This window comes from Hemitrygon akajei, chromosome 3 (assembly GCF_048418815.1).
Source record: "Hemitrygon akajei chromosome 3, sHemAka1.3, whole genome shotgun sequence".
Classification (NCBI taxonomy): Eukaryota; Metazoa; Chordata; class Chondrichthyes; order Myliobatiformes; family Dasyatidae; genus Hemitrygon; species Hemitrygon akajei.
This window is the reverse complement of record NC_133126.1, coordinates 44,528,244-44,548,775: the sequence shown is the minus strand read 5'-3', so window position 1 is coordinate 44,548,775 and position 20,532 is coordinate 44,528,244. Positions and strand designations below refer to the sequence as shown.

General features: G+C 39.9%; 1 protein-coding gene and 1 long non-coding RNA gene across 2 annotated transcripts in view; one reads left to right on the top strand and one right to left on the bottom strand.

Annotated features, from left to right (window-relative positions):
* Positions 1–20,532, top strand: part of LOC140724926 (uncharacterized) — a 166,167-nt gene that overhangs the window by 133,795 nt on the left and 11,840 nt on the right. Inside the window, exons 5-6 of the long non-coding RNA XR_012098219.1 lie at positions 9,969–10,035; positions 11,575–11,622. This is a non-coding gene — a long non-coding RNA (uncharacterized lncRNA). The remainder of the gene's footprint in view (positions 1–9,968; positions 10,036–11,574; positions 11,623–20,532) is intronic.
* Positions 1–20,532, bottom strand: part of LOC140724924 (tumor necrosis factor alpha-induced protein 2-like) — a 42,993-nt gene that overhangs the window by 19,677 nt on the left and 2,784 nt on the right. The window contains exons 2-6 of the mRNA XM_073039737.1: positions 13,007–13,114; positions 9,825–10,025; positions 5,337–5,982; positions 3,229–3,340; positions 2,923–3,045 (exon numbers count right to left, since the gene is read on the bottom strand). Of these exons, the coding sequence (XP_072895838.1) occupies positions 2,923–3,045; positions 3,229–3,340; positions 5,337–5,982; positions 9,825–10,025; positions 13,007–13,031 (1,107 nt within the window). The 5' untranslated portion in view covers positions 13,032–13,114. The remainder of the gene's footprint in view (positions 1–2,922; positions 3,046–3,228; positions 3,341–5,336; positions 5,983–9,824; positions 10,026–13,006; positions 13,115–20,532) is intronic.

Below are 20,532 nucleotides of genomic sequence, written 5' to 3'. Positions count from 1 at the left end.
CTTTCTTGCCCCTTCTCCTAATCTGTCTAAGTCCTTCTGCAGTCTTCCTGTTTCCTCAATACTACCTGCCCCTCCATCAATGTTTGTATCATCTGAAAACTTGGCAACAAAGCCATAATATAAATTATTGATATACAGCATAAAAAGAAGCAATCCCAAACACTGACCCCTGCAGAACAAAACTAGTCACTGCAGCCAACCAGAAAAGGATCCTTTTATTCCCACTCACTGCCTCCTACCAATCAGCCAATGTTCTAACCATGTTAGTAACTTACCTGTAATACCATGGGGTCTTAACTTGGTAAGCAGCCTCATGTGTGGCACGTTGCCTTCTGAAAGTCCAAATATACAACATCACTGAACCCCTTTTACCTATATTACTTGTAATCTCCTCAAAGAATTCCAACAGGTCCATCGGGCAGGATTTTCCCTTAAGAAACCATACTGGCTTTGTCCTACCTTGTCCTGTGTCACCAAGTACTCCATAACCTCATCCTGAACAATAGATTCCACATCTTCCCAACCACTGAGGTCAGGCTAACTGGTCTATAATTTCCTTTCTGCTGCCTTCCTCCTTTCTTAAAGAGTAGAGTGACATTTGAAATTTTCCAGACCTCTGGTACCATGCCAGAGTCCAATGATTTTTTAAAAGAACATTGATAATGCCACCACAATCTCTAACGCTATCTCGTTCACAATCCTAGGGTGTAGTTCATCTGGTCTATGTGACTTATGTACCTTTGGATCATTCAGCTTTTTGAACACCTTCTCCCTTGTAATAGTAACTGCACTCACTTCTCTTCCTTCACACACTACAACACCTGACACACTGTTAGTGTCTTCCACAGTGAAGACTGATGCAAAATACTCATTTAGTTCATCAGCCATTTCCTTGTCGACTGTTATTATTTTTCTGGCCTCATTTTCTAGTGGTCCTGTATCTGCTCTCATCTATCTTACTTTTTTTACATATTTGAAAAAGCTTTTACTATCCACTTTGATATTGTTTCCTAGCTTGCTTTCATATTTCATCTTTTTCCTTCTAATGATTCTTTTAGTTGCTCTCTGTAGGTTTTTAAAAACCTCCCAATCCTCTACCTTCCCGCTAATTTTTGTTTTATTGTATGCCCTCTCTTTTGTTTTTAACTTTAGCTTTGACTTCCCTTGTCAGCCACAGTTGTAAGACCAGAAGACCACAAGACATAGGAGCAGAATTAGGCCATTCAGCCAATTTAGTCTGTACTATTTTGTCATTTGAGTATTTCTTTGATTTTGCACCTTTCTCTTTTTTTCATAGAAACTGAAGCCATTGCTACTCTGCTGTCATACTTGCCAGTAACTCCTTCCAATTTACTTTGGCCAACTTCTCTCTCATAACACTGTATTTTCCTTTACTCCACTGAAATACTGCTATGTCAAATTTCTCCCTATCAAATTTCAAGCTGAACTCAATCATATTATGATCACTGCCTCCTAAGGGCTCTTTTGCCTTAAGCTCCATAATCACCTCCGGTTCCTTACCCAATCCAGTATAGCAGATCCCCCAGTCAATGACAAACTGCTCTGAAAGGCCACCTCATAGGTTTTCAACAAACTCACTTTCTTGAGGCCCATTACCAACCTGATTTTCCCAATTGACCGGCATGTTAAAATCTCCCGTGACTATCATAACATTGCCCCTTTGACATGCCTTTTCTATTTCCTGTTGTGATCTGTGGTCCACATCCCTGCTACTGTTGGTAGGCCTGTATATAACTGCCATCAGGATCCTTTTACCCTTGAGGTTTCTTAACTCAACCCACAAGGATTCAACATCTTCCAATCGTATGTCACATCTTTCTACTGATTTGATGCCATTCTTCACCAGCAGAGCCATGCCACTCCCTCTGCCTACCTTCCCATCCCTCTGGTACAACATGCAACCTTGGCCATTCAACCCCAATTACAACTGTTCTTCAGCCATGATTCAGTGATGGCCACAACATCATACCTGGCAATCTGTAATAGTGCAACAAGATTATCCACCTTATTTCTCATACTCCGTACATTGAGATATAACACTTTGAGTGCTGTATTTGCTACCCTTTTTGCTTCTGCATCCCTAATGCACTGATACTCACCCTGCTGATTGCAATTATGTCCTGTCATCTGCCTGCCCTTCCTGACAGTCTGACTGCATGCCATCTTTCCTTTGTTACCATCTGTCCTATTCTGAGTCCCTTCACTCTGGTTCCCACCCCTCTGCCAAATTAGTTTAAAACCTCCCCAACAGCTCTAACAAACTTGCCTGTGAGAATATTGGTCTCCCTCGGGTTCAGGTGCAACAGGTCAACCTTTTGTACAGATCATACCTCCCCCAGAAGAGATCCCAATGATCCCTGAAGCCCTGCCCTTGCACCAGCTTCTCAGCCACACATTTATCTGCCAAATTATCCTGTTTCTACCCTCACTGGCACGTGGGACAGGTAGCAATCAAGACATTACTATCCTGGAGATCCTGCCTCTCAGCTTTCTTCCTAGAGACCTCGTTACTTTTCCTTCCTATGTCGTTGATACCAATATGTACTAAGACATCTGGTTGCCCTTCCTCCTTCTCTAAAATGCTGTGGACACGATCCGAGACACCCCTGACCCTGGCACCTGGGAGGCAACATACCATCCAGGTTGTCCCATTCACATTCACAGAATATCATGTTTGTTCCTCTGTCCCCTATCACTACTGCTCCCCTCTTCTCCCTCTTTACCTTCTTCAGCACAGACCCATGCTCAGTGCCAGTAACCTGGTCTCTGTGGCAATCCCCTAGATTGAATTATGCCATTTCATTGGGATTTTCTTTGTTCTCCCTTTAACTAGAGTAAAGTATTCTTTTGGAAATACGGGTGCACAGATCTTTTTATTTTATTTAGTGCTGTACTGTGTACCTGGATTATGTCAATAGGTAGCTCACTGTGGTAATACCCATTCAGCACAATTGGTTCTTCTTCACTTTTCCATTTGTCCTCTTCTATACGGAGACTCTTATACATATGTGTTCTGGTATCTGACTGAAATAAAGGAGGCAATTGAATTTAGAGAAGCATATACTGTGCAATCATTAATGCTTCCAAAAGGCCAGCTAAAAAGTATTGCAACAAATGACTTCTGTGATTGCTCGACCACAGAAGTCACAATTACAATTTTAAGTTTATTTGTACATTTTAAATGCAAGGAAGTGATAAATATTTTACCTGTAAGGCAGAAAAGTATTCACTTTTCAAATGACTGATCATCCTCTCTGGGAGCAAGGTCTTTGACATTTCCTGACTTGTTTCTTCACATTGTGTGACGGTACTGAGAAGACTGAACAAGGAATCATAAGTTTTCACATCGACTAATTTGATGTGTTTCCTAACAGCATTTTGAAAACTAAAATATGTCAATCATCAATACACTATACATTCAATGGACAGTTACACTACTATCAAAAACCAATAGCCACTTTTCTTTCACATGAAAAATTTGACACACAACCACATAATGAGGTCCGAAGTTGACTGAAACTGGGTCAAAGAAGCAAGATAATGGAGAGAAAAAACTGGAGCAGAGCAGAGAGATTTGAGGAGGGAATGTAAGACTTTGGAGCCTTTCCAAATGAAGGCATGACTGCCAAAGAGAAAATGACTGAAATGAGGATTGATTAATAGTTCAAAACTGGAAGAGTAGCGATACATTGGAATACAGGCTCAGGAGATGAGTGGACATAGGTGGCCAATTTTCCATCTGTTAAGATTTTTCAAATTGAGATATTCCTAAGAGTTAATGTTAGCTGATAAGCACAGCATAAATGGTTTAATTAGACTTGGTGTTAAGTAAGAAATGGACAACAGTATGATTTTGAGTTTACAGAAGACAGAAAAAGGAAGCTGAACTTGGAGTGTGAGGGAGTGGTCAACTGTAAAGTAATTTCAGCTTCAGATGAGCAGAAACCTTGTAATGATGCAAAAAATAAAGGAAGTAAACTTAGTCTTACTTGTATCTTAGTGATAGTTGGAAACTTATCTCAGGTCTAAACCTATCAATGAGAGTGATCCAGTTATTTTAGACAGTTTCTATGGCAAGGAAATTGAGAGAATGGCTAGGAAACAGAGCTTATGAAGGTGTCTGGAAGCAATTGATTTGCCCTTTCCTGTCTTTTATTCAGAAGAGATTTCTGCTCATTCAATATGGATGACTGTCAAGCAGTCTGTGAGTTTGGATACAGGTGGGAAGAGAGGGCAAAGTCATAGGAGCTGGTGGTGTACTTGGGCTGGGCGTTAACAGTACATCTATGAAAGCAGACTGCTTTTCTGAATGACATTGCTAAAAGCAGAACTTGGACTATGAAATAGTAGAACAGAAGGGCAATGTAGAGTGTAATTTCTGGTGTAGTGATGGGATTGAATTCATCCAATTTTCTGTAAATATATTCTGTGTGAAATTCCAGTGGTTCCCAATGACTACTGCTTTATATGAATCAGCTAGATGTGGAGATGCACCCTTAAGGTTTTGGGGAAGAATGGGGAGAAGACATTGTTAAATCATAAGAGTAGAAGAATGTGGCTAAATATATGTATGGATCACAAAAAGTGGCAAGCCACATTGACAAAGTGATTAATAAGTCAGACAGTCTGGGATTTATCAATGGAAGGCAGGAAGGACATGCTAACCATTTGTAAAAAAAGTTGGTCCAATCATGGCTGGAGTACTTTATTCTATTTGTAGTCACATTATTATAGGAAGGATGTAAAAATATTAGAAAGAGTCCAGGAGAGAACCAGAAGAGAATGGTTCTTGGGCTGAGAGACCATTTTCAATGATAGAAGATTGCTGGAGAAAAGAAGGCTGAGAGAGTAAAAATGACGAGGGGTTCTAGACAGAGTGGATAGTGGGAGTTTGTTCCTATTGGCAGTGAGGTTAAGGACTAAACATTACAGATACAAAATACAGGTGCGGAAAATTAAGAGTGACAAGAGGAAAACATTTTTAAAGCAGCATTTGGTTGGAATGTGAGATCTACTGCCTGCAGATGTAGGTGGAGGTAGATTCCACTGCAGCTGTTAAGAGGAATTGAATCAATTGTGAGGAAAATTTGAAATGCCACAGAGAAGGGGCTGGGGATAGAACTAGTCAGTTGCCCTGGTCATTGAGTTGGCTTATATATGGTGATGTAAATGGTCTCCTTCTATGCCAGAACCATATTGTCATTTTATGATGTACAATAAGGTAAGCAGGTAAGAAAATCTTGATCTTAGAATACAATACTTGACAATAATACAGTAAATAAATTAAATGTACGTTGGATATTTATCCAACTTACTTTGGATAACAGGAGTAAATCCAGTGCAAAAAAGGATAAACATCTTTTCCTTTTGGTTCACTTTCTATGATTAGTTCCATGAGAGATGAACTTTTTTTATGATAATATTCCACATACTTTTTGCATATGTTGTACTCTTGAGGATAACATGGCTTGATACAGTTCACAATGGTGTCAAAATCCTCTTTCAGTTTTTTATGATGCTGCACTAAACACTCAGAAAGCATTTTGACTTCAGCAGCATCAGGAATACTGGGTAGCTCACCTAATCTTTCATTGACAGATTGCTCTATAGTATTCAACCATTTAGTTTCCCATCTTCTTGGCCTAACTTCTGCAATAGCTCCAGGGTTCTCCTTTTCCTCTAGATACACTTGATCTGCTTTTTCTTCTTGTAAGATCACTCTTACTGCCATCTTCAACAGATCCGGGTTTTCCTTGGAAATGCTCATTGAGTTTTTTGCCACTGTGAAAATTTCAGCGCTAAGTATCTCATACAGCGATTCTATTCCTTTCTTTTGCTCTTTGACGAGTTCTTCATCAGCCTTGGTTGTATCATCAGTATATTGTTCATGTTCCAATTTGATGAGGTGGCAGTCAGCCTTAAAATACTGCCTTTTTTCAACAAGTTCTTTGATGTCCGATTCTAGGCAAAAAGAAGTTACTGTTATAATTCCATTAAAATACACAAACATTTCTAGGCAATTGCAAATGGTCAAAGTTTTCAAAAAAATCTGAGATTTTCTTTCAATCAACAGAAAATGTCAGAATCAATCAGCAGGTGGGGCAGTAGTGGTAAAAAGGATAAAGTGCTAACAGAATCTAAAATATTAACTATGTGCCACAGATGTTGCCTGACCTGCATATAGGGATAAATATCTGTTTCTATTTCTGATTTCCAGCATTTGCAGATACTTTTGTTGCTTTCAATAAATATTGTGAGCATATATATTGCTCTTTGTATTTAAAAATAAACCATTTGCCATCAAAATCATTCATCATAATTGGTAATTAGCAAAGCATGAAGTGTTTCTTATTTAATTGGGAACACACTCAGAACCAATTATTAGAAACAATATTTTAATTACAGGCAGTTTAGAAAATATATCTTTATTTCTTACTAATTCAATGAAAGTATAATGTAATACTGTTACAAGTGGAATATCTCCAATCCATTTATAGCCTCCTGTCAAAAGGCCTTGAACTGGCACTGCCAAGTTGGTGCCCATCTGTAACACAATACCAAAGTGGCTCTGATCATTGCCATAAATAGCATCCAAAGTGCTCATTACATAGCTAATGAAAACAACCCCCTCCAATGTTTCTATGTCCATCACTACAGAACTGTATTTTGTTCTTGTCTGCCCAATATTAGTGAGACTTTCACCTGTAGTGACTTATTTCCCACCCCACTCCTCCAGGCTTCCTTCCTCCAGCATAGCACCTAATGTTCCTTCAATTAAATACCAGGAAGACTGAGGTCATCAGCCGCTGAAAGCTAAAATGATGGTATTAGTCTCCCTGATACTGTTTCAAAAGGCTCACTCAAAAATGGTGATGAAACACAGTTCCAATATCGCATGAGCAGGTTCCCTTTTTTTCAAGTCAATCTGCTTCAGGAATGGTGGATATAGGTATCGAATTTCCATCAGACCATAAGATGTAGAATTAGACTGAGACCATTTGGCCCCTCAAGTGTGCTCAGCCATTCCATCATGGCTGATTTATTATTCCTCTAAACCCCATTCTCCTACCTGCTTGCCATAGCCCTTGACGCCTTTACTAATCTAAGAACCTATCAACCTCCGCTTTCAATATACCCAATGACTTTGCCTCCACAGCAATCTGTGGCAATGAATTCCACAGGTTCACCACCCTCTGACTAAAGAGTTTCCTCCTCACCTCTGTTCAAAAGGGATATCCTTCTATTCTGAGGCGATGCCCTCTGGTCCTAGAACCCCCAACTATCATAAACATCCTCTCTAAATCCACTCTATCTAGGTCTTCGAATATTCAATAGGTTTCAATAAGATCCCACCCCCCCCCCCCCCATTCTTCTAAACTCCAGCAAGTACAGGCCCAGAGCCATCAAGTGCTCCTCATACATTAACCATTTCATTCTTGGGATCATTTTCATCAACCTCCTCTGGGCCCCCTCTAATGTCACCACATCCCTCCTTTGATAAGGGGCCCAAAACTGTTCACAATACAAGTGGGGTCTGTCCAATGCTTTAAAAAGCTGCAGCTGATTTCCCACAACAATGCCAGCATTCTTGTAGCTATTCATGAGTACATGTTGCATTGAATGGAGTGTGTGGGAAGGGGGTTGGAGGGAAAGGGTCTACAGGTAAAATCCTTCCAGTGGAATGGAGGAATGTGCACAGAACATTGAAAAGAGGCTGCCGAAATTGGCCTGCCTGTGCAAAGAGCATACAAGGAAGGATGTTTCTGGGGAGGTTTCTGTAAGGGCATGAATGATCTTTATAAATATCTGGACTTTTGCAGTGGAATGCCTCTTAAAGATAATTCAGAAAACTGAAGGTATACCACTCAGCTGGTAGTTCTTTTCGTGGCTGCTGCAGTCAATAATATACAGCAAGTGAAAGCTGTCAGAATGAGGGTAGCTCTGAATATGAGAGACAAACTGGCACTTGTGTTTGGTTGTTATTTCAAACGTGTAGCAAACACAAATGCCTGTGCTGGTCTCAAAGACGAAGGCAGGTCACCCTCAGTCTCGGAAACCGTGCCTCTGGAATCTTGCAAACTGCCTCCACTGAGTTGTGACATCTACTGGCACAGAGGGAAAATGTTCATTTTTGGTCATGACCTTTGCACTCACAGCTGAATGAAACACTTTTATTGATTTGCAATGTGCCTAAAGAAACTGTCATACATGCATAGAGATCTTCCATTTATGAGTTGCACATTTTATGTCAAATAACTGTCACCAAGTTTTCCATCATTTCTGAACATGAAACCACTTCATATTTTGAAGTAATGGCAACTCTGACCATTTCACTTTTAGGAGAATCCAGATATAAAAACTTTGAGGATGTGATGACTGGTTTGGTCTACTGAAAGGTTTTTGGTAGAAAATTGGGTAACACCCAATGTATGTGTGGGCAGGATGCATGTGATCTTCAGCATTATTAAAGACTGATTCTTCTTTGCGTGAACAATGGCAGTAATGCTATGATTGAAAAAATTACCAGAAATAAACTTCAAGCCTTGTGGTGATGTGACATTTGGATGAGCTGGATATCAGAAAATCAATGCTAATAAATATAGAATCCTCACATCAGAAGTCTACATCTTGTTCACAAATGCTGTTAATGTATTCAGAAGCATTCACAAAATTGGTTAGAACCGTATTACCATGATTTTCCTCTGCACATTTCTTTCTTTTTTGATATTGCATGGATAGGTTTCTTAACCATCAACGTTGATCTCCTTGCATGGACTCTGGGAAACTGAACTAAACTGTTTCTAAAATAAGTACATGTTCAGCACATCATTGTGGGCCGGAGGGTCTGTATTGTGCTATAGTTTTCCTATGTTTCTATAACTTCAGTATTGTATTTGACCAAATTGAATTTTAGACCATGTATATATACCACATCTGTATCTTAGTCATGTCTTGACTTTCAGTTGCAATTGAATTACAATTTCATTTACCAACAGATAAATCTGCTATAAGGCAAAGAGATTGTCAGATGACCCTATATAAAATGTTCAGGGATATTTCATTTAAACAGTGTAAAATGTTCCAACAACATTTGAAGATCAATATAAATATTTAAGGTTTCCAAATTCTGCCTGTATTGATAATGCCCTCAAGATAATACCCTCACCTTGCTATCCTGAACAATCATTAACTTAATATAGGTGGCCCCCACTTTTCGAACGTTCAATTTACGACAACTCACTGTTACGTAAGACTTACATTAGTACCTGTTTTCGCTAACCAAAGAGGATTTTCGCTTTTATGAAAAGAAGACGCTCGCTTTATACGTGTGTTTACCTCGAGAAAGACTACAATGACCGTGAAGCCTTGTGCGGGCAGTTGTTTGCGCATTCATGTGCGTACGTATGCGTGTACATGCTGATTTTTCTTCTCCAAATCGATTTTGATTTGCTGCCTTCCTGAGTTTGATAAGTGAAACTACACCGTACCTACAATATTTCTACTTTATATAGGGTGTAAATTTATTATATCATTCCTGCTTTTACTATATATTAGTGTTATTTTAGGTTTTATGTGTTAGTTGCTTTGATTTGGTAGGTTATTTTTTTGGGTCTGGGAACGCTCAAAAAATTTTCCCATACAAATTAATGGTAATTGCTTCTTCGCTTTATGACATTTCAGATTACAAACAGTTTCATAGGAACGCTCTACCTTCGGATTGTGGGGGAAACTTGTACCTGAAAATTTGTAATTTAACATACACCATTAGGCCTTTCTTTCTATGTTAACTATGAAAAGCTTACCTGATAATACTTCTACAGAATCCCAGGTTTTGCCATTGATATCAACAATATCCACAAAGTCCTCTGTTGAATTAAGTGTTTTTTCCTTCTTATGCGAAAATAGTGAGAAAATGGCCCTTAACCTATTGCGTTTCTTCACTTTAGGTTTAGAGCCTATTCCTGAACAGTCAGCCTCCTGCATACAGGCTATTTTGTTTCCCACTGGAAAAGAGTAAGTTTTATTTAAAAACCAGCTAATATAATTGACATTGATTGTATTTTTATTGCTTGCAATCATTTTGTTTGCATTTATTTCCATGTATTCAGGTGCTACAACACTCTTTGTAAATGAAGCAAAGTCTAACTTAAATATATATTTATTCCATTAATAATAAGGATTAAAATTATGTAGGTAAACTAAAGTATCCGATAAAAACATACACACTAAAATCAGGTATGCATGCAAAAATTACATCTAATATAATTATTTTTAATTTTGCCTATGCACAATATGATTTTACTCAATTTTAGTGTTCTAAGTTCAAAGTAAAATTTATTATCAAAGTACATAAATATCACTGTATATGACTCTGAGATTCATTTCCCTGCAGGCATACTCAGCAAATCTGAATAGTATAGTAACCATAACAGGATCAATGAAAGATCAACCAGAGTACAGAAGAGAATAAACTGTGCAAATGCAAATATAAATAAATAGCAATAAATAACGAGAACATAAAATAATGAGGCCTTAAAGTGAGGTCATTGGTTGTGGGGACTTTTCAATGATGGGAAACTGACTGTAGGCATTCCCTTTTATTCAAGAGCCTGATGAATAAGTGGTAGTAACTGTTCTTAAACCTGGTAGTATGAATCCTGAGGCACCTATACCTTCTACCTAATGGCAACAGTGATAAGAGAGCATGACCTGGGTGGCGGGGATCTCTGATGATGGATGCTGCTTTCCTACGACAGTGTTTCATGTAGATGTGCTCAGTGGTTGGGAGGGCTTTACCCATGATGTGCTGGGCCGAATCTACCACCTTTTGTAGGATTTTCCACTCAAAGGCATTGGTGTTTCCATACCAGAATGTGATACAGGCAGTCAATATACTCTCCACTGCACATCTATAGAAGTTTGTCAAAGTTTCTCTGCGAACCTCTGCAGACTCCTGAGGAAGCAGAGGTGGTGCTGTGCTTTCTTTGCAATTGAAATTACATGGTGGGTCCTGGACAAATCCTCTGAAATAGTAACAGCCAGGAATTTAAAGTTGCTCACCTTCTCTACCTCTGCTCCTCCAATGAGGATTGGCCCATGGACCTCTGGTTTCCCTCACCTGAAGTCTATAATCAGTTCCCTGGTCTTGCTGACATTGAGTGAGAGGTTGTTATTACGACACCACTCAGCCAAATTTTTAATCTCCCTCCTATATGCTGATTCTTCAGCCCACAACAGTGGTATCATCAGCAAACTTGAATATGGCATTGGTGCTATGCTTAGCCGAACAATCATAGGTGTAAAGCGAATAGAGCAGGGATCTAAGCACACACCCCTGTGGTGCACCTCTGCTGATGGAGATTGTAGAAGAGATGCTGTTGCCATCTGGACTAACTGGGGTCTACAATTGAGGAAATCCAGGATCTAATTGCACAAGGAGGTACTGAGGCCAAGGTCTTGGAGCTTATTGATTAGTTTTAAGGGGATGTTGGTATTGAATGCTGAGCTATAGTCGATAAAGAGCATCTTAATGTATGTATCTCTGCTGTCCAGATGTTCCAGGATTGAATGAAGAGCCAATGCTGTGGACCTGATGCTCTGGTAAGCAAATTGAGTAGATCCAAGCAGCCTCTCAGGCAGGACCTAATATATTTAATCACCAACTTCTCAAATCACTTCATCACTGTGTATGGAAGTGCAACTGGATGATAGTCATTGAGACAGGTCACCACGCTCTTCTTGGGCACTGGTATAATTGAAGCCTGCTTGAAGCAGATGGGTACCATACACTACCAGAGCAAGAAGTTAAAGATTGCTGAAGTGCTTTAGAAAACACTATATTTTTGTAAAAAAAAAACAGAGAGGTTATTTTTATCTCCAACTTTGGAGCAATCAACATTAGCTGTCCATGGGAGAAGTTCTGAGTTTTGAAATTAAGGACAACAAGTTTCAGTGATTGTCCTTTCACCTTGTTAATGCTTAACTAGGTTGAACAGGAAACTAAAGTTGTTTAAATTGAAAAGGTAATCAGATGGTTAATAAGTATTTAAGAGGCAAGGACATTTTCTCTACAGCATTGCCAGTCATTGTAGCCTCAAATATATGTGATCATAACTTTTCAACTAATAATCTTGTGTCTTTGCATAATGTTCCTGTATCGTAATTTCTGAGCAGCTTTATTGGTATTTCTTCTTTTAGTTCAATATTACTTGTGGCATATATTGCCAGAGAGTTTAAAAATTAAACAGGAAGACGTACAGCCTTATTAGTAATTGTTGCACTGTCAATAGATTTATATTATACAGGCTGCCAGGAAATTTAAAGAGAATTTAAAAGTTTAAAAGTCAAATGTTCAATGTTCCTCTGAGTGAAAAATATTGAAGCAATGCTTGATGATACCATGTTCAGATTTGGTTTCAAACCTTAGCCATCTTTAGATTAAGAAAAAAGATAATCCCATTCTGCCTGAAGCTGCCACAACACTCTGAAAAGCCTCTGTAATAATATCTTTACAATCGCACTGAACTGGGTTCTTTCTCTTGGATATATTTGTAAGACGGCCTTAAATTGCAGCTCTTCTCCCACAGAAGCTTGGTGAACAAATTTTCAGTTTCCCTTTGTGATTCAGGTGAGCCAAAGGTATTTGAATCAAGTTCATCCAAATATTTAGTACATTAAAAATAGATTTTGAAAAAAAATCTTACTAATTTTTAAATTGGGAAAATTTACATTTGACTCTCTTTTGGGCACTGTTTTATAATATATTTTTAGATTAAAGCAGATACTGCATTTGCAATACAGAAAGTACAAAATACATTTTTAAAAATCCTCATTTACAATTAACTATAAAATGTGTTAAAACAAGTCACTGCATATTTTATCTCTTTTAATGCTTGTTTGTAATTGGTTTATCTGAGTCTTAAAACAATGACAATTGTGTGCGTGTAAAATGAACCAAAAGTCAGTGATTAGTCTGAAGGCTTACCTATGTGATTCTTAAACTTCTTCATCTTTGAAATCAGTATAAAGCCAGTTGGTGCCAAATTCTGTCTTGATTCGGGCTGAAAATTAATTTCCAATGTCCACCATGAGTCTAAACACCAAAGACATAACAATGTTATTTTTCGAAAATAAATTCCAGTGCTTATTGTTATAAAGAAATCTTTGGTTGATTTTGGCTCTGAAGAGGAAGCAAAGGTACGCTGACAGATAAAAACATGTTAAGGATGTTACACAGGGTAACATGATAACACATGGAAGGATGAGGCAGTTGGGGGCCTTGGTAAGGTAGCAGTTACAGCTCAGGGTATTCTGGAGTTCAGAGTTCAATTCCAGTGCCTTCTGTAAGAAGTTTGTATGTCCATCCTGTGAGCATGTGGGTTTGCTCCGTGTGCTCTGGTATTGGCCACAATCTAAAGTAGTACCATTTAGTAGGTTAATTGGTCATTGTAAATTGTTCTTTGATTAGGCTAGGGTTAAATAGTTAGGTTGTAGGATAGTGCATGTTGTTGGGCTGGAAGACCTGTTCCACACTGTATCCCTAAATAAATAATAAATAATTTTACCAGCTTGTAAATTCCATTAAACATCTCTAGAGGTATGAATACCGACAGCAACAAGTTCAGCAAAATGAAGGTGAATCATTGACACCATATTGCATTTGTGGCTTGCTTTTAATTTTCTGTTAAATTTGTTGCTCAGACATGCAAATATTCCTGAAGTAACAGCATGGTAACATAGCAGTTAGCACAATCACTCTGCAGTGCTGGATTCAGAACCCAAGCACATTTACTGCTCGGTTACTTGTGCGCAAGGAGAACAGCGTGTCCCCTGTCACCACACTGCTCCTGAATTCTGAACAGACAAATGCCTTACTTGCAAGAAGTAATCACCAATCACAATGGAGGTGTAGTCAATACACCTATGGAGCCAGTGATCATTAATGGAGAATGTGTGGAGCAGGTTAAGACCTACAAGTATCTGGGAGTACAGTTAGACGAGAAGCTTGACTGGACTGCCAACACAGATGCCTTGTGCAGGAAGGCACAGAGTCGAATGTACTTCCTAAGAAGGTTGGCGTCATTCAATGTCTGTAGTGAGATGCTGAAGATGTTCTATAGGTCAGTTGTGGAGAGCGCCCTCTTCTTTGTGGTGGCGTGTTGGGGAGGAAGCATTAAGAAGAGGGACGCCTCACGTCTTAATAAGCTGGTAAGGAAGGCGGGCTCTGTCGTGGGCAAAGTACTGGAGAGTTTAACATCGGTAGCTGAGCGAAGGGCGCTGAGTAAGCTACGGTCAATTATGGATAACTCTGAACATCCTCTACATAGCACCATCCAGAGACAGAGAAGCAGTTTCAGTGACAGGTTACTATCGATGCAATGCTCCTCAGACAGGATGAAGAGGTCAATACTCCCCAATGCCATTAGGCTTTACAATTCTACCGCCAGGACTTAAGAACTTTTTAAAAGCTATTATTAATGCTTTTTGAGATAGTGATTTAGATGCATATCATATTTTTTTACTGAGTTAAGTATTGTATGTAATTAGTTTTGCTACAACAAGTGTATGGGACATTGGAAAAAAAGTTGAATTTCCCCATGGGGATGAATAAAGTATCTATCTATCTATCTATCTATCTATCTATCTATCTATCTACAGACTATAAAGTGACAACCGATGATACTTTGAAGTTAGAAAAGCAATTGTTCCTTTGTTGTTGTGTGTGCCTCGAATCATTTATCTTGTCTCCATACCCCTGGAAGCTATGCACTTCAAAGACCTTCCTTGCCTTGCTGTCTGCACTCTATCCCTGCCTGGATATTATGTTAACCTTTGCCTTACCACATTTTCCTCATGGGCAATCATCGATTCCCATCCCTGTCTGGAACGAGTTTGTACATTTTTCTCATGACTGCGTGGTCTGGCTTCCTCCCACATTCCAAAAACATTTGATTGAGGTTAGTGAGTTGTAGGGATGCTACGTTGGTGTAGGAAGTGTGGTGCTTCTTGTGGGCTGCCCAGCACAATCCTCACTGATTTGATTTGACACAAGTGATGTGTTTCATAATACATTTTGATGTACATGTGAAAAATATAACTAAACTTTTAATTTAAGGTCTTTTAATGTAGGAACACAACTGATGGGGAAGAAAGACTGTGCAAGAGGATTCAATGTGCTAAATTCCTTATTAGCTAGTCCCTTGAGGTCAAGGATATCTTCATCATACTCCTTTTCATGTAAATTATGAGGTGTTGACGAGGCCAATGTGGGCTCTTCTGACAGATTTCTCCAGATGAAGGGATATGAGATGAACTGAGAAGTTGAGAATAGGTGGAAGAGGTAAAAGGCTAAAAGAAGAAATTTGACACGAGATGACGATTGACTATGGCAGAAAAGGAAGGAGGAGGGGCACCAGAGGGAGGCGAGGAGAAGAAAAATTATAAGAGGGAACCAAAAAGGACAATGGAAAAAGCGAGAAAGGGGAAGGGGAAGTCAACTCCAATCTGGCTGTGGCCTCATCGTGGCAGTAGAGGAGGCTAAGGACCAACATAAGGCAAGGGGAAGTCTGCTGGAATGGGTTGCCGTCGGTAAATTCTGCCTTTTGCGGTGGACGGAGTGAAGGTGCTCAACAAAGCTGTTCACTAATCTACGTTGGGTCTCACCAATGTAAAGGAGGTCGCACCAGGGACACCAGATAAAATAGATGACCTTGACAAACTCACAGGTGGAGTGTTTCCCATCCTGAAAGGACTGTTCGGGACCCTGAATGGTGGTGAGGGAGGAAGTGTAGAGGTAGATGTGGCACTTAATCTGCTTGTAGGGACAGGAGGGAGATTAGTGGGGAGGGATGAATGATGAGGTCATGTGGAGAGCAATCCCTGTGGAAAGAGGAGAGTGCAGAGGAGGAAAAGGGGTACTTAGTAGTAGGATGCCGTTAAAGATGGAGGAAATTACAGTGAATGATGTGCTGGATATGGAGACTCATAGAATGGGCGGTAAGGACAAGGGAAACCCCATCCCTGTTATGATGGTGAGAGGTTAGAGTGAGAACAGATGTTTGGGAAATGGAGGAGATGCTAATGAGTGCAGCATTATGGTGGTGGAAGGGAAACTCCTTACTTTGAAAAAGGAGGACATCTCAGATGTTCTTGAATGGAAAGCCTCATCCTGGGAACAGATGCAGTAGAGATGGAGGAACTGAGAAAAGGAAATGGCATTTTTACAAGTGACAAAATGGGAAGACCTATAGTTAAGATTACAGTGAGAGTCCGTAGGTTTGTAAAAGATATCAATAGACAGTGTGTCTCCAGAGATAGAGACAGAGAGATCAAGAAAGGTGAGAAAGGTATCAGAGATGGACCAAGTAAATTTGAGGGGAGGTTGGAAATTGGAGGCAAGTTGATGAAACTGACAAGCTCAGTATGGATGCAGGAAGCTGTACCAATGCCATTGTTGATATACTATAGAAAGTTGTGGAGTGTTTATCAGTGTAGGCTTGGAACATTGACTGTTCCATGCAGCTAATGAAAAGGGAAGCTTAGCTGGGGCCTATGCAGGTTCCCATGGCTACACCTTGGGATTGGAGAAAGTGGGGGGAGCCCAAAGAGAAATTGTTGAAAGGGAAATCCAGTTCTGCCAGATGCAGGAGGGTGGTGATGGAGGGGAATGGGTTTGGTCTGTTATCCAGAAAGAAACATGGAGCTTTAAGGCTTTTCTGATGGGGAGTAGAAGTGTATAGGGGCTAGCCATCCAGGTGATCGGGGCCAGGGAACTTTAAGTGATTGAAGTGGCTGCACTGGTCTACATAATGCACTGCTGAATTTTGTCATCAATGTCTGCCTCTGGTGGCTCCCAAGGTATGAACAGAGTGCTCTATATTTTCCAAGGTCTTGCATTGATTGTTTTTCCAGAGCAAACTATTGGACAAGAGAGCAGGCCAGTGGATTTTCTTTGTTTAGTGATTGTTTGCTGTAAGGGCCAGTCTCTTAAATTCTCTGAATGCATCGACAACATCTTGGAACTTGGCTTTTGAACATATGCATACACAAGCTGCTGTTTATTTACTGCAGCCTGAAATTAGAGTAACTGTGGTTCAGGATTGGAACAGCATAGGTCAAGCTGTCTCTGTAGATTAGTTCCATTCCAGCAGGAATTTGTCACAGATTTACGGCATCAATAAAATTGGGAACGATTAGGAAAGCTATTGTGGTGATGCCATCAGTTTCCACTGAGATTGGCTTTGTTGTAGACACACTAATCAAGATTATGGCCTACAATGTCACCATGCTGCAGATATAATCGTGTAAAGTGGAAACAAAATTTTGTGGACAAACAAATTTTATTTGAGGACACTCCACATACCTTCTTGACTGATGGAGTCAAAGGCTTTTGTGAGTTCAAAATAGGTCATGTTTCATGATTGACTGTTTCCTGTATTTCATTTGGAGTGATTATGTGGTACAGAATATGTCCACTGTATCCTTAAGTGGACAGGATCCATACTACAATTTTGGGAGTATCTTTTAGGATTTGGGGATATGTTTGAGGAGGTCTCTTGCATTGTCTTTGCCTGTAACCAACAGCAGGGTGAGCCCTCTATATTTACTGCATTTGGATTTGTCTCTTTTCTTGAAGCTGGATACTACTACGGCATTTCTGAGGTCCCATGATATGTCCTCCTCACTCCAAATGTGGGTGTTAAAGTTAAAAAATTGTGTCCTTTAATCCTTTCTTCCAAGTTTCACAATATCAATAGGGAAATCTGTTCACGAGTCCTTGTTATTTTTTCTATTAATATGTAGCATTTTTCACTACTGGTGTAGCTAGGCCAATAGGTACATGGCATTTATTGTTCAAAAGAATAGGAATTCAATTTAGCTCTTGCAGCTCATGCATGGTTGATGCAGGCTGTGGAATAAAATGGTGGGCAAGTACCATGTGTCCCTTGGATAATAGCAACTATAATCATTCAATACATTCATCCATTGAAACATTCCCTTCTCATTCGCTCATTCAGGCTGTCACTCAGACATTCTCATTTATTCTGCTTAAGCCATTTTACACAGGATCATTTACTCCTCAGAGTCATACAGCATGGAAGAAAGACCTTTGGCCCAACAGATCCATGCTGATCAAAATGCTCATCTAAACGTCCATTCTCCTTGCACTTGTCTTATTCCCTCCAAACCTTTCCTATCAATCTTTAAAATGTTGTTAATGCACCTGCCTCAACAACTTTCTCTGGCAAATCATTCTATATATGGACTACCCTTTCCGTGAAAGAGTTGCCCTCAAGTCACTATTAAACCTCTCTCCTCTGACCAAAATCCTATGTCCTCTGTCTCTTGAATCCTAAACCCTGGAGTGGAAAAACTGTAGACAATAAGCAATAGACAATAGGTGCAGAAGTAGACCATTCGGCACTTCGAGCCTGCACCGCCATTCTGAGATCATGGCTGATCATCTGCTATAAGTACCCGGTTCCTGCCTTGTCTCTATATCCCTTGATTCCCCTATCCATAAGATACCTATCTAGCTCCTTCTTGAAAGCATCCAGAGAATTGGCCTCCACTGCCTTTTGAGGCAGTGCATTCCACACCCCCACAACTCTCTGGGAGAAGAAGTTTTTCCTTAACTCTGTCCTAAATGACCTACCCCTTATTCTCAAACCATGCCCTCTGGTACTGGACTCTCCCAGCATCTGGAACATATTTCCTGCCTCTATCTTGTCCAATCCCATAATAATCTTATAAACTGCAATAAGATCCCCTCTTAATATCCTTAATTCCAGCGTGTACAAGCCCAGTCTCTCTAACCTCTCTGCGTAAGACAGTCTGGACATCCCAGGAATTAACCTCGTGAATCTACGCTGCACTTCCTCTATAGCCAGGATGTCCTTCCTTAACCCTGGAGACCAAAACTGTACACAATACTCCAGGTGTGGTCTCACCAGGGCCCTGTACAAATGCAAAAGGATTTTCTTGCTCTTGGACTTAATTACCTTTGTAATAAAAGCCAACATTCCATTAGCCTTCTTCACTGCCTGCTGCACCTGCTCATTCACCTTCAGTGACTGATGAACAAGGACTCCTAGATCTCTTTGTATTTCTCCCTTATCTAACTCTACACCATTCAGATAATAATCTGCCTTCCTGTTCTTACTCCCAAAGTGGATAACCTCACACTTATTCACATTAAACATCATCTGCCAAGTATCTGCCCACTCACTCAGCCTATCCAAGTCACCCTGAATTCTCCTAACATCCTCATCACATGTCACACTGCCACCCAGCTTAGTATCATCAGCAAACTTGCTGATGTTATTCTCAATGCCTTCATCAAAATCATTGATGTAAATCGTAAACAGCTATGGTCCCAATACCGAGCCCTGTGGCACGCCACTAGTCACCACCTGCCATTCTGAGAAACACCCATTCACCGTTACCCTTTGCTTTCTATCTGCCAACCAGTTTTCTATCCATGTCAATATCTTCCCCCCAATGCCATGAGCTCTGATTTTACCCACCAATCTCCTATGTGGGACCTTATCAAATGCCTTCTGAAAATCGAGGTACACTACATCCACTGGATCTCCCTTGTCTAACTTCCTGGTTACATCCTCGAAAAACTCCAATAGATTAGTCAAGCTGTATGCAGTCACCCTATTTATGCCCCTCATGATTTTATACACCTCCAGAAAAATCACTCACCATTCTCCTATGCTGCAGTTAGTATAGACCTATCCTGTTCAATCTCTCTATAACTCCAGGTAACCTCTTTGTAAGTCTTTTCTGCTTAATGACATCTTCATTGCAGCAGGATTATAGCAGAATGCAACACAATATTCCAAATGTGGCCTCACCAACATCTTGTACAAATGCAAAATAACATTGCAACTTCCATGCTCAGTTTCCATACAGATGAAGGCTAGTGTGCCAACAGCATTCTTCACCACTCTGTCTACCTGTTATACCGCTTTCAGAGAACTAGGTGCTTGTACTCCTAGGACTCTGTTCTACAACACGGCCCAGGACCCCACCATTCACTTTGAAAATCCTACCCAATTTGTCTCCCCAAATGCAACACTTAACACTTATCAGAATTTAAATTAATTTACCTTTACTTGCTCCATCTACATATCTAATTCTTGATAACCATCTATGACATCATTGATGTTAGTGACTTCTCCAAGTTTACTAACCATTACTTGTACATTCTTTTCCAAATCACTGATATAAATGACAAATAACAATGGGTTGAGCACTGTTCCCTGAGACCCACCACTATTCACAGGTCTCCAGTCTGAAAAACAATCTTCACCATCTGTTTCCTGCTATCAAGGCAATTTTGTATCCATTTAGTTAGTTCTCTTTGGATTCCATGCAATCTAACTTTCCAGAACAACCTACCATGCAGAACCCTATCAAAGACTTTACAGAAGTCATAAAGACCACATCTACTGCCCTGCACTCATTAACCTTCTTGGTTACTTCTTTAAAAAAATCAAATTC